Source organism: Salvelinus fontinalis, chromosome 2 (assembly GCF_029448725.1).
Source record: "Salvelinus fontinalis isolate EN_2023a chromosome 2, ASM2944872v1, whole genome shotgun sequence".
In the NCBI taxonomy this organism is placed as follows: domain Eukaryota; kingdom Metazoa; phylum Chordata; class Actinopteri; order Salmoniformes; family Salmonidae; genus Salvelinus; species Salvelinus fontinalis.
This window is the reverse complement of record NC_074666.1, coordinates 14262488-14277331: the sequence shown is the minus strand read 5'-3', so window position 1 is coordinate 14277331 and position 14844 is coordinate 14262488. Positions and strand designations below refer to the sequence as shown.

At 45.3% G+C, this 14844-nt stretch overlaps 1 protein-coding gene across 3 annotated transcripts in view; it reads right to left on the bottom strand.

The window, feature by feature from the left end:
* Positions 1-14844, bottom strand: part of arhgap24 (Rho GTPase activating protein 24) — a 213329-nt gene that overhangs the window by 80519 nt on the left and 117966 nt on the right. The window contains exon 1 of one of the 3 annotated variants that reach the window (XM_055864403.1): positions 2294-2444. The exons of the other annotated variants lie outside the window; for them this stretch is intronic. Coding sequence (XP_055720378.1) covers positions 2294-2405 — 112 coding nt within the window. The 5' untranslated portion in view covers positions 2406-2444. Of the gene's footprint in view, positions 1-2293; positions 2445-14844 lie in introns of those variants that run through there. 3 annotated transcript variants of the gene reach the window in all.

Here is a 14844-nt window from a genome sequence, read left to right as displayed (position 1 = left end):
AGGGGCTGGTAGTTAGACTGGGCTGCTGAGACTGGAGGCAGTGAGGGGCTGGTAGTTAGACTGGGCTGCTGAGACTGGAGGCAGTGAGGGGCTGGTAGTTAGACTGGGCTGCTGAGACTGGAGGCAGTGAGGGGCTGGTAGTTAGACTGGGCTGCTGAGACTGGAGGCCAGTCTGGTAGTTAGACTGGGCTGCTGAGACTGGAGGCCAGTGAGGGGCTGGTAGTTAGACTGGGCTGCTGAGACTGGAGGCAGTGAGGGGCTGGTAGTTAGACTGGGCTGCTGAGACTGGAGGCCAGTGAGGGGCTGGTAGTTAGACTGGGCTGCTGAGACTGGAGGCCAGTGAGGGGCTGGTAGTTAGACTGGGCTGCTGAGACTGGAGGCAGTGAGGGGCTGGTAGTTAGACTGGGCTGCTGAGACTGGAGGCCAGTGAGGGGCTGGTAGTTAGACTGGGCTGCTGAGACTGGAGGCAGTGAGGGGCTGGTAGTTAGACTGGGCTGCTGAGACTGGAGGCAGTGAGGGGCTGGTAGTTAGACTGGGCTGCTGAGACTGGAGGCCAGTGAGGGGCTGGTAGTTAGACTGGGCTGCTGAGACTGGAGGCCAGTGAGGGGCTGGTAGTTAGACTGGGCTGCTGAGACTGGAGGCAGTGAGGGGCTGGTAGTTAGACTGGGCTGCTGAGACTGGAGGCAGTGAGGGGCTGGTAGTTAGACTGGGCTGCTGAGACTGGAGGCAGTGAGGGGCTGGTAGTTAGACTGGGCTGCTGAGACTGGAGGCAGTGAGGGGCTGGTAGTTAGACTGGGCTGCTGAGACTGGAGGCCAGTGAGGGGCTGGTAGTTAGACTGGGCTGCTGAGACTGGAGGCAGTGAGGGGCTGGTAGTTAGACTGGGCTGCTGAGACTGGAGGCAGTGAGGGGCTGGTAGTTAGACTGGGCTGCTGAGACTGGAGGCCAGTGAGGGGCTGGTAGTTAGACTGGGCTGCTGAGACTGGAGGCAGTGAGGGGCTGGTAGTTAGACTGGGCTGCTAGTTAGACTGGGCTGCTGAGACTGGAGGCCAGTGAGGGGCTGGTAGTTAGACTGGGCTGCTGAGACTGGAGGCCAGTGAGGGGCTGGTAGTTAGACTGGGCTGCTGAGACTGGAGGCAGTGAGGGGCTGGTAGTTAGACTGGGCTGCTGAGACTGGAGGCAGTGAGGGGCTGGTAGTTAGACTGGGCTGCTGAGACTGGAGGCCAGTGAGGGGCTGGTAGTTAGACTGGGCTGCTGAGACTGGAGGCCAGTTAGGGGCTGGTAGTTAGACTGGGCTGCTGAGACTGGAGGCAGTGAGGGGCTGGTAGTTAGACTGGGCTGCTGAGACTGGAGGCAGTGAGGGGCTGTGTGCTTTGTCTGTATAGGAAGTGGCAGTCTCAGGACAGAGAGCCGTTGTAAATCACCAGCCTGAGTGTTGTAACCCACCGACCCACCGAGACCCAGGGAGTTCTCCTCTCCTGTAAATCTGAAGATCGAACACCGACCGTCAACCGACCGGGCACTCTGCCAAATTACTCCCCCTCTGCTGTAGGGCTCTATAACTACAGCTACTAGCTATTGTTGCCTACCAGCTACAGTTGCCTACCAGCTATTGTTTCCTACCAGCTACAGTTGCCTACCAGCTACAGTTGCCTACCAGGTATTGTTTCCTACCAGCTACAGTCGCCTACCAGCTACAGTTGCCTACCAGCTATTGTTGCCTACCAGCTACAGTTGCCTACCAGCTATTGTTGCCTACCAGCTACAGTTGCCTACCAGCTACAGTTGCCTACCAGCTACAGTTGCCTACCAGCTATTGTTTCCTACCAGCTATTGTTGCCTACCAGCTACAGTTGCTTACCAGCTATTGTTTCCTCCCAGCTACAGTTGCCTACCAGCTACAGTTGCCTACCAGCTACAGTTGCCTACCAGCTATTGTTGCCTACCAGCTACAGTTGCCTACCAGCAGTGGCCGTAACTGCAGGGTGGTGGTAGGGCTTCTCTCTTCATGGGTAAATCCATTTCAGCGTAAGGCAGATCTTTCATAACGTCCCTCTTTAACTTTTTAATGGCATTCAGTCTAACATCATTCAACATTCAGTCTAGAGACAAACATCATTAGCCCCCCATTAAGGGACAGTCAAAGTGCCCCACTGAATAAATCGTAGCTAACACACAGATTGAATGAAATACAGCTACACTAGAGACACTATCTGTTGTAGGAGGTGGAGAATGGAGAGGACGGGGGAAAAGACAGATTCAAATATTTATCTGACCTGAAATTAGTTTACATACCATCTCCAAACGATCGAGTCAAGTATCCACAACATCCAGCAGACCTCCAATGTTTGTGTGCATCCCAAGGCCGTGTCAAAAGGAGTGCACTATGTCGGTAATAGGGTGCCATTTGGGATGCACTAAGAACATTTCAGATGGCGATCCTCTCCCTCAGCCCTGGTTATGTAAGTGTCTGCATTTCCTGTTCCTAGACTGGCCCAGACCCAGAGAGCTAGCTGGGCCTCAGCCCAGACTCAGACAGCTAGCTAGGCCTCAGCCCAGACTCAGACAGCTAGCTAGGCCTCAGCCCAGACTCAGACAGCTAGCTAGGCCTCAGCCCAGACCCAGACAGCTAGCTAGGCCTCAGCCCAGACCCAGACAGCTAGCTGGGCCTCAGCCCAGACCCAGACAGCTAGCTAGGCCTCAGCCCAGACCCAGACAGCTAGCTACACCTCATCCCAGACCCGGACAGCTAGCTAGGCCTCAGCCCAGACCCAAACAGCTAGCTAGGCCTCATCCCAGACCCAGACAGCTAGCTAGGCCTCATCCCAGACCCAGACAGCTAGCTAGGCCTCAGCCCAGACCCAGACAGCTAGCTACACCTCATCCCAGACCCAGACAGCTAGCTAGGCCTTAGCCCAGACCCAGACAGCTAGCTACACCTCATCCCAGACCCAGACAGCTAGCTAGGCCTTAGCCCAGACCCAGACAGCTAGCTACACCTCATCCCAGACCCAGACAGCTAGCTAGGCCTTAGCCCAGACCCAGACAGCTAGCTAGGCCTTAGCCCAGACCCAGACAGCTAGCTAGGCCTTAGCCCAGACCCAGACAGCTAGCTAGGCCTCAGCCCAGACCCAGACAGCTAGCTACACCTCATCCCAGACCCAGACAGCTAGCTAGGCCTTAGCCCAGACCCAGACAGCTAGCTACACCTCATCCCAGACCCAGACAGCTAGCTAGGACTTAGCCCAGACCCAGACAGCTAGCTACACCTCATCCCAGACCCAGACAGCTAGCTAGGCCTTAGCCCAGACCCAGACAGCTAGCTACACCTCATCCCAGACCCAGACAGCTAGCTAGGCCTTAGCCCAGACCCAGACAGATAGCTGGTAAGTGTCTGCATTTCCTGTTCCTAGACTGGCCCAGACCCAGAGAGCTAGCTGGGCCTCAGCCCAGACTCAGACAGCTAGCTAGGCCTCAGCCCAGACTCAGACAGCTAGCTAGGCCTCAGCCCAGACTCAGACAGCTAGCTAGGCCTCAGCCCAGACCCAGACAGCTAGCTAGGCCTCAGCCCAGACCCAGACAGCTAGCTGGGCCTCAGCCCAGACCCAGACAGCTAGCTAGGCCTCAGCCCAGACCCAGACAGCTAGCTACACCTCATCCCAGACCCGGATAGCTAGCTAGGCCTCAGCCCAGACCCAAACAGCTAGCTAGGCCTCATCCCAGACCCAGACAGCTAGCTAGGCCTCATCCCAGACCCAGACAGCTAGCTAGGCCTTAGCCCAGACCCAGACAGCTAGCTACACCTCATCCCAGACCCAGACAGCTAGCTAGGCCTTAGCCCAGACCCAGACAGCTAGCTACACCTCATCCCAGACCCAGACAGCTAGCTAGGCCTTAGCCCAGACCCAGACAGCTAGCTAGGCCTTAGCCCAGACCCAGACAGCTAGCTAGGCCTTAGCCCAGACCCAGACAGCTAGCTAGGCCTCAGCCCAGACCCAGACAGCTAGCTACACCTCATCCCAGACCCAGACAGCTAGCTAGGCCTTAGCCCAGACCCAGACAGCTAGCTACACCTCATCCCAGACCCAGACAGCTAGCTAGGACTTAGCCCAGACCCAGACAGCTAGCTACACCTCATCCCAGACCCAGACAGCTAGCTAGGCCTTAGCCCAGACCCAGACAGCTAGCTACACCTCATCCCAGACCCAGACAGCTAGCTAGGCCTTAGCCCAGACCCAGACAGATAGCTACACCTCATCCCAGACCCAGACAGCTAGCTAGGCCTTAGCCCAGACCCAGACAGCTAGCTAGGCCTTAGCCCAGACCCAGACAGCTAGCTAGGCCTTAGCCCAGACCCAGACAGCTAGCTAGGCCTCAGCCCAGACCCAGACAGCTAGCTACACCTCATCCCAGACCCAGACAGCTAGCTAGGCCTTAGCCCAGACCCAGACAGCTAGCTACACCTCATCCCAGACCCAGACAGCTAGCTAGGACTTAGCCCAGACCCAGACAGCTAGCTACACCTCATCCCAGACCCAGACAGCTAGCTAGGCCTTAGCCCAGACCCAGACAGCTAGCTAGGCCTTAGCCCAGACCCAGACAGCTAGCTAGGCCTTAGCCCAGACCCAAACAGCTAGCTAGGCCTCAGCCCAGACTCAGACAGCTAGCTAGGCCTCAGCCCAGACCCAGACAGCTAGCTACACCTCATCCCAGACCCAGACAGCTAGCTAGGCCTTAGCCCAGACCCAGACAGCTAGCTAGGCCTTAGCCCAGACCCAGACAGCTAGCTAGGCCTCAGCCCAGACCCAGACAGCTAGCTAGGCCTCAGCCCAGACCCAGACAGCTAGCTAGGCCTCAGCTCAGACCCAGACAGCTAGCTAGGCTTCAGCCAAGACCCAGCCAGCTAGCCTCAGCTGCAACTCCTCCACTCCACCTTTCCTGTACTGCCACTCATTAATCACTCCTCCAGACACACAGCTAGGAAAGAGTAACAGTACAGCGCTTCACACATAATCTCTCTTGGTCTCTGTCTCTCTCTGAACCAGCCAGTTCTACCATTATGTAAGCTCTAACAGGGACCTCTGTCACACAGTGGTCTGCTGTACCAGTGCCAGAGCCATACCAGAGGCAGGCAGTCACAGAGTGTGTTTAACATCGCATCCTCTGATATGTCATTCAAACAGTCATTCAGGAAACAGTCATTCAGGAAACAGTCATTCAGGAAACAGTCATTCCGGGAAACAGTCATTCCGGGAAACAGTCATTCAAACAGTCATTCAAACAGTCATTCAAACGGTTGTTAAAAAGTAATTCAAACAGTCATTCAAGAAACAGTCACTCAGACAGTCATTCAGGAAATAGTCATTCTGGAAAAAGTCATTCAAACAGTCATTTAAACAGTCGTTCAATAAACAATCATCCAGGAAACAGTTGTTTTGGAAACAGTCATTCAAACAGTCATTCAGGAAACAATCATTCAAACAGTCATTCAGGAAACAGTCATTCAAACAGTCATACAGGAAACAGTCATTCAAACTGTCATTCAGGAAACAGTCATTCAAACAGTCATTCAGGAAACAGTCATTCAAACAGTCATACAGGAAACAGTTGTTTTGGAAACAGTCATTCAAACAGTCATTCAGGAAACAATCATTCAAACAGTCATTCAGGAAACAGTCATTCAAACAGTCATTCAGGAAACAGTCATTCAAACAGTCATACAGGAAACAGTCATTCAAACAGTCATGCAGGATACAGTCATTCAAACAGTCATGCAGGATACAGTCATTCAAACAGTCATTCAGGAAACAGTCATTCAAACAGTCATTCAGGAAACAGTAATTCAAACAGTCATACAGGAAACAGTCATTCAAACAGTCATGCAGGATACAGTCATTAAGACACTCATGCAGGAAACAGTCATTAAGACAGTCATTCAGGAAACAGTCATTCAAACAGTCATGCAGGATACAGTCATTAAGACAGTCATTCAGGAAACAGTCATTCAAACAGTCATTCAGGAAACAGTCATTGGTGTTTTTGCTGTTATTGCAATTGCCTTTTCAATTTCTCAGGATATCAGTCATGCTACACTACCTTTCAAAAGTTTTGGGTCACTTAGAACTGTCCTTGTTTTTTAAAGAAAAGCATATTTTTTGTCCATTAAAATAGCATCAAATTGATCAGAAATACAGTGTAGGCATTGTTTATGTTGTGAATGACTATTGTAGCTGGAAACGGCTGATTTTTAATGGAATATCTACATAGGCGTACAGAGGCCCATCATCAGCAACCATCACTCCTATGTTCCAATGGCACGCTGTATTAGCTAATCCAAGTTTATCATTTTAAAAGGCTAATTGATTATGAGAAAACCCTTTTGCAATTATGTTAGCACAGCTGAAAACTGTTGTTCTAATTAAAGAAGCAATAACACTGTCCTTCTTTAGACTAGTTGAGTATCTGGAGCATCAGCATTTGCGGGTTTGATAACAGGCTCAAAATGGCCAGAAACAAATAACTTTCTTTTGAAACTCTTCAGTCTATTCTTGTTACAAATGAAGGCTATTCCATGTGAGAAATTGCCAAGAAACGGAAGATCTCGTACAACGCTGTATACTACTCCCTTCACAGAACAGCGCAAACTGGCCCTAACCAGAATAGAAAGAGGAGTGGGAGGCCCCAGTGCACAACTGAGCAAGAGGACAAGTACATCAGAGTGTCTAGTTTGAGAAACAGACGCCTCACAAGTCCTCAACTGGCAGCTTCATTAAATAGTACCCGCAAAACACCAGTCTCAAAGTCAACAATGAAGAGGCGACTCCGGGATGCTGGCCTTCTAGGCAGACTTCCTCTGTCCAGTGTCTGTAATCTTTTGCCTTTCTTAATCTTTTCTTTTTATTGGCCAGTCTGAGATATGGATTTTTCTTTACAACTCTGCCTAGGCCAGCATCCCGGAGTCGCCTCTTCACTTTGGACGTTGAGACTTGTGTTTTATGGGTATTATTTAATGAAGACTGGTGTATGATAAGTATATTTAAAACCAAATACGTTTCGAATTTTACCCAAGTAGAATTTTCCTGTGTTACTTTCACTTTTCCTTAAGCCATTTTCTATTAAGGTATCTTTACTTTTACTCAAGTATGACAGTTGGGTACTTTTTCCACCACTGCACGCACACACACACACACACACACACACACACACACACACACACACACACACACACACACACACACACACACACACACACACACACACACACACACACACACACACACACACACACACACACACACAATCTCGTCAAAAAAGAGAGGTGAAGGTGCCAGAGCCAAGATAATGTTGAGGGTATTGACTGTATATTATAATTTTTAAATTTTAAATTTTGCTCCTTTGCACCCCATTATTTCTATCTCTACTTTGCACATTCTTCCACTGCAAATCAACCATTCCAGTGTTTTACTTGCTATATTGTATTTACTTTGCCACCATGGCCTTTTTTTTGCCTTCACCTCCCTTATCTCACCTCACTTTCTCACATTGTATATAGACTTATTTTTCTACTGTATTATTGACTGTATGTTTGTTTTCCTCCATGTGTAACTCTGTGTTGTTGTATGTGTCGAACTGCTTTGCTTTATCTTGGCCAGGTCGCAGTTGTAAATGAGAATGTGTTCTCAACTTGCCTACCTGGTTAAATAAAGGTGAAATAAAAAATAAAATAAATAAATAAAAATAAAATATAAAACCAAGAACCACTGCCTCAATTGTCTCTATACTAACGTCAATGCTCGTTTGACATACAGACTTGATTTAACATTGCTGAATGTCTTGACGGTGTCCGCTGTTAAATGTGACTGTTTTCGATGGTAACTGTCTTGATCAATTACAGTGAGTGTATTTGGTAACACCATAAAGGCATTTGGAATTCCTAACACATTCACAACCAATACATAACTCACCCATAAGCATTACGTAGGCATACAGTATTGTCCTTAGCTATTCCTAACACACAACCAATACATAACTCACCCATAAGCATTACGTAGGCATACAGTGTTGTCCTTAGCTATTCCTAAGAAACACAGGTAGTGTTGAGCTGTCTTATGTCTACTACAGTATTATATTATATTGAGCTGTCCTATGTCTACTACAGTATTATATTATATTGAGCTGTCCTATGTCTACTACAGTATTATATTATATTGAGCTGTCCTATGTCTACTACAGTATTGTATTATATTATATTGAGCTGTCCTATGTCTACTACAGTATTATATTATATTGAGCTGTCCTATGTCTACTACAGTATTGTATTATATTATATTGAGCTGTCCTATGTCTACTACAGTATTATATTATATTGAGCTGTCCTATGTCTACTACAGTATTATATTATATTGAGCTGTCCTATGTCTACTACAGTATTGTATATATTGAGCTGTCCTATGTCTACTACAGTATTATATTATATTGAGCTGTCCTATGTCTACTACAGTATTGTATTATATTATATTGAGCTGTCCTATGTCTACTACAGTATTATATTATATTGAGCTGTCCTATGTCTACTACAGTATTATATTATATTGAGCTGTCCTATGTCTACTACAGTATTGTATTATATTATATTGAGCTGTCCTATGTCTACTACAGTATTGTATTATATTATATTGAGCTGTCCTATGTCTACTATAGTATTATATTATATTGAGCTGTCCTATGTCTACTATAGTATTATATTATATTGAGCTGTCCTATGTCTACTACAGTATTATATTATATTGAGCTGTCCTATGTCTACTATAGTATTATATTATATTGAGCTGTCCTATGTCTACTATAGTATTATATTATATTGAGCTGTCCTATGTCTACTACAGTATTATATTATATTGAGCTGTCCTATGTCTACTATAGTATTATATTATATTGAGCTGTCCTATGTCTACTACAGTATTATATTATATTGAGCTGTCCTATGTCTACTACAGTATTGTATTATATTATATTGAGCTGTCCTATGTCTACTACAGTATTATATTATATTGAGCTGTCCTTTGTCTACTAGAGTATTATATTATTGTCACGTTCCTGACCTGTTTTCTGTTGTTTTTGTATGTGTTTAGTTGGTCAGGGCGTGAGTTGGGGTGGGTAGTCTATGTTATGTGTTTCTATGTTGGGTTAATGTGTTGCCTGATATGGTTCTCAATTAGAGGCAGGTGTTTGACGTTTCCTCTGATTGAGAACCATATTAAGGTAGGCTGTTCTCACTGTTTGTTTGTGGGTGATTATCGCTGTGTCTGTGTTAGTTGCACCACACGGTACTGTCTCGTCTCGTCTCGTTCGTTCTTTTCCTGTTCATGCGTTCTTCGTTCTATGTAGTTCTCATGTTCAGGTCTGTTTAACGTCGTTTGTTGTTTTGTAAATTATTCAAGTGTTCTTCGTGTTTCGTCCTGTCTATTAAATTCATAATGGAAAATTACCACGCTGCACATTGGTCCTCAGATCCTTCTCGCCTCTCCTCGTCTGAGGAGGAGGAAGAGCTAGACTGCCGTTACAATTATATTGAGCTGTCCTATGTCTACTACAGTATTGTATTATATTGAGCTGTCCTATGTCTACTACAGTATTATATTATATTATACTATATTGAGCTGTCCTATGTCTGCCATGGTATACTGCTCTAGTGTTCCCTTTAACTTCATAAATCCCATAAAGGGTTAAGACAGGTGTCCCAAGAAAGAGAAGAAAGAGAGAGCGAAGATGAAATAAAAATCAATTTTTTAATTTCAGGGAGCACGGCCAGGAAAAATGTTTTTTTTTTAAAAAGACGCCTCAAACCCAGCTCTGGAGGACAGATTTAACGTCAAAAAGTTTAATCAAACGACAACTCCTCCTAGCCAACCTCACGTCTTGTTCAAAGCAACTTCACAACAACAAAGAAAACTGAAAGAAACCCCCCAACAGAATCCACTACGGCCTCAGTTCAAAGTGATTGAACTAATTAATTGAGGGCAAGAAAACCTTTGGAGTGAAAATAGGCATTGATTTTCCTCCAGTCACACAAGGCTATTCCTCCCAAACTTCATTCTCCTCTTTGTGTGTCGGTTCACTCTCTACTAGTTCAATGGCGCAATAGTCTAACTTGAGCCAAACTTCTTCGCCACAACAAAGGGAGTTGGAGAACAGAGAACAGAGAGGAGAGGTGATATAAAGGTTATGTAAGTATTAATTAAAGACAATATTTCATGGACGTGAAAGCGAGACCTGCTGCTGCACGGATTCATGTTCAATTTCCTCACTGTTGTTTTCACAAAATGCCTTAACAACTTTTGCCCCAAAAAAGAACAAGCCAGAACACCAATCAATACACCAGTCAGTCAGTACACCAGTCAGTCAGTACACCGGTCAGTACACCAGTCAGTCAGTACACCAGTCAGTCAATACACTAGTCAGTCAATACACTAGTCAGTCAATACACTAGTCAGTCAGTACACCAGTCAGTCAGTACACCAGTCAATACACTAATCAGTCAATACACTAGTCAGTCAGTACACTAGTCAATACACTAGTCAGTCAGTACACTAGTCAATACACTAGTCAGTCAGTACACCAGTCAATACACTAGTCAGTCAATACACCAGTCAATACACTAGTCAGTCAGTACACAAGTCAATACACTAGTCAGTCAATACACTAGTCAATACACTAGTCAGTCAGTACACCAGTCAGTAAATACACCAGCCAGTCAATACACCAGTCAATACACTAGTCAGTCAGTACACTAGTCAATACACAAGTCAGTCAGTACACCAGTCAATACACTAGTCAATACACCAGTCAATACACCAGTCAAAACACCAGTCAATACACTAGTCAATACACTAGTCAGTACACCAGTCAGTCAATACACCAGTCAGTCAATACACCAGTCAGTCAATACACCAGTCAATACACCAGTCAGTCAATACACCAGTCAGTACACTAGTCAATACGCTAGTCAATACGCTAGTCAATACACTAGTCAATACACTAGTCAATACACCAGTCAGTCAAAACACCAGTCAGTCAATACACCAGTCAGTCAATACACCAGTCAGTCAATACACCAGTCAGTCAATACACCAGTCAATACACTAGTCAATACACCAGTCAATACACTAGTCAATACACCAGTCAATACACCAGTCAATACACCAGTCAATACACTAGTCAATACACTAGTCAATACACTAGTCAATACACCAGTCAATACACTAGTCAATACACTAGTCAATACGCTAGTCAATACACTAGTCAATACACTAGTCAATACACCAGTCAGTCAATACACCAGTCAGTACACTAGTCAATACGCTAGTCAATACGCTAGTCAATACACTAGTCAATACACTAGTCAATACACCAGTCAGTCAAAACACCAGTCAGTCAATACACCAGTCAGTCAATACACCAGTCAGTCAATACACCAGTCAATACACCAGTCAGTCAATACACTAGTCAATACGCTAGTCAATACACTAGTCAATACACTAGTCAATACACTAGTCAATACACCAGTCAGTCAAAACACCAGTCAGTCAATACACCAGTCAGTCAATACACCAGTCAGTCAATACACCAGTCAGTCAATACACCAGTCAATACACTAGTCAATACGCTAGTCAATACACTAGTCAATACACCAGTCAATACACTAGTCAATACACCAGTCAGTACACCAGTCAGTCAATACACCAGTCAGTCAATACACCAGTCAGTCAATACACCAGTCAAAACACCAATCAACACACCAGTCAGTACAGCAGCCAGTTAATACATGAGGCAATACATCAGTCAGTACACCAGTCAGAACACCAGTCAGAACACCAGTCAGAACGACAGTCAGTACATCAGTCAGTCAATACACCAGTCAATACACCAGTCAGTACACCAGTCAATACACTAGTCAGAACGACAGTCAGTACATCAGTCAGTCAATACACCAGTCAGAACGACAGTCAGTACATCAGTCAGTCAATACACCAGTCAGAACGACAGTCAGTACATCAGTCAGTCAATACACCAGTCAATACACCAGTCAGTACACTAGTCAATACACCAATAAATACACCAGTCAGTACACTAGTCAATACACCAATCAATACACCAGTCAGTACACCAGTCAATACACTAGTCAATACACCAATCAATACACCAGTCAGTACACCAGTCAATACACTAGTCAATAGACTAATCAATACACCAGCCAGTCAATACACCAGTCAATACACCAGTCAATACACCAGTATCTATATATAGATATAGATATGACAGTTAGCTCTATATAGATATAGATATGACAGCTAGGTCTATATAGACATAGATATGACAGTTAGCTCTATATAGATATAGATATGACAGCTAGCTCTATATAGACATAGATATGACATTGTATTTATTTGGTCATAATCACAACAATGCTGATTTTAACAGTTTACAAGAAACATAATTGAAATAAATCTTATTCAGCCATGAGTTTACACTCAGAGGTGATGAGCCTTCCCAGTCTTTATGATTGTCATTTGCACTTTATGTCGGCTAACATTTACTGAGATGGCCATACCATACTCATTAATATACATAGCTGTTTGAAATAAGAAATTAAGTGATATTGTTTTAAATGCTGAGGCATACTGTATACGGCGATGTGCTCATTGTATCGAATCATTATGTACAGTAAAATGAATGGATCTAAAATAAAAATAAAAATAAATAATTTAACCTTTATTTAACTAGGCATGGATCATTAATACTATGTGAGTTTATTGAGCTGCGAAACAGGACTGGACACTAGGTTGTAAAGGAGATGCAACCTTGGTCCTTTCTTAACGGCCAAGACACTATAGATGTTTTGTTATAGATAATGAAACAGGCAGGGGGTACTGCAGGGCACATCTAGCCTCACTCAATGTGTCACATACTGTACACAGAGGATCACTGGAATCAGCAGGGAATGTCTGCACTCGGGATATCATTATATTTTGGCGTTGTCATCATAGCCAGGACCTGTGTTAAGAATTCTGCAATCCCACTTGTATTTCTGTAGTTAATCACCCAAGATTGTGCTTATTTTCTGATCTGCAGTTTATTTGTAAAATGCAGAGGGATAGACGGTGGCCGTTGGTACAGGCTTCTTTCTAGCATCTCCTGTGTTACCTCTGCTATGTTGCCTCTGCTATGTTACCTCTGCTATGTTGTCTCTGCTATGTTACCTCTGCTATGTTGCCTCTGCTATGTTACCCCTGCTATGTTGTCCCTGCTATGTTGTCCCTGCTATGTTGTCTCTGCTATGTTGTCTCTGCTATGTTGTCTCTGCTATGTTACCTCTGCTATGTTGCCTCTGCTATGTTACCTCTGCTATGTTGTCTCTGCTATGTTGTCCCTGCTATGTTGTCTCTGCTATGTTGTCTCTGCTATGTTGTCTCTGCTATGTTACCTCTGCTATGTTGCCTCTGCTATGTTACCTCTGCTATGTTGTCTCTGCTATGTTGTCCCTGCTATGTTGTCCCTGCTATGTTGTCTCTGCTATGTTACCCCTGCTATGTTGTCCCTGCTATGTTGTCCCTGCTATGTTGTCCCTGCTATGTTGTCCCTGCTATGTTGTCCCTGCTATGTTGTCTCTGCTATGTTACCCCTGCTATGTTGCCTCTGCTATGTTACCCCTGCTATGTTGTCTCTGCTATGTTACCCCTGCTATGTTGTCCCTGCTATGTTGTCCCTGCTATGTTGTCCCTGCTATGTTGTCCCTGCTATGTTGTCTCTGCTATGTTACCCCTGCTATGTTGCCTCTGCTATGTTACCCCTGCTATGTTGTCTCTGCTATGTTACCCCTGCTATGTTGTCTCTGCTATGTTGTCTCTGCTATGTTGTCCCTGCTATGTTGTCCCTGCTATGTTGTCCCTGCTATGTTGTCTCTGCTATGTTACCTCTGCTATGTTACCTCTGCTATGTTACCTCTGCTATGTTACCTCTGCTATGTTGTCCCTGCTATGTTGTCTCTGCTATGTTACCCCTGCTATGTTGCCTCTGCTATGTTACCCCTGCTATGTTGTCTCTGCTATGTTACCCCTGCTATGTTGTCTCTGCTATGTTGTCTCTGCTATGTTGTCCCTGCTATGTTGTCCCTGCTATGTTGTCCCTGCTATGTTGTCTCTGCTATGTTACCCCTGCTATGTTGCCTCTGCTATGTTACCCCTGCTATGTTACCTCTGCTATGTTACCTCTGCTATGTTACCTCTGCTATGTTACCTCTGCTATGTTACCTCTGCTATGTTGTCTCTGCTATGTTGTCTCTGCTATGTTACCTCTGCTATGTTGCCTCTGCTATGTTACCCCTGCTATGTTACCTCTGCTATGTTGTCTCTGCTATGTTGTCTCTGCTATGTTACCTCTGCTATGTTGTCTCTGCTATGTTGTCTCTGCTATGTTACCTCTGCTATGTTGCCTCTGCTATGTTACCCCTGCTATGTTACCTCTGCTATGTTACCTCTGCTATGTTACCTCTGCTATGTTGTCCCTGCTATGTTACCTCTGCTATGTTACCTCTGCTATGTTACCTCTGCTATGTTACCTCTGCTATGTTGTCCCTGCTATGTTGTCTCTGCTATGTTGTCTCTGCTATGTTGTCCCTGCTATGTTACCTCTGCTATGTTGCCTCTGCTATGTTACCTCTGCTATGTTGTCTCTGCTATGTTGTCTCTGCTATGTTGTCTCTGCTATGTTACCTCTGCTATGTTGTCCCTGCTATGTTGTCTCTGCTATGTTACCTCTGCTATGTTACCTCTGCTATGTTACCTCTG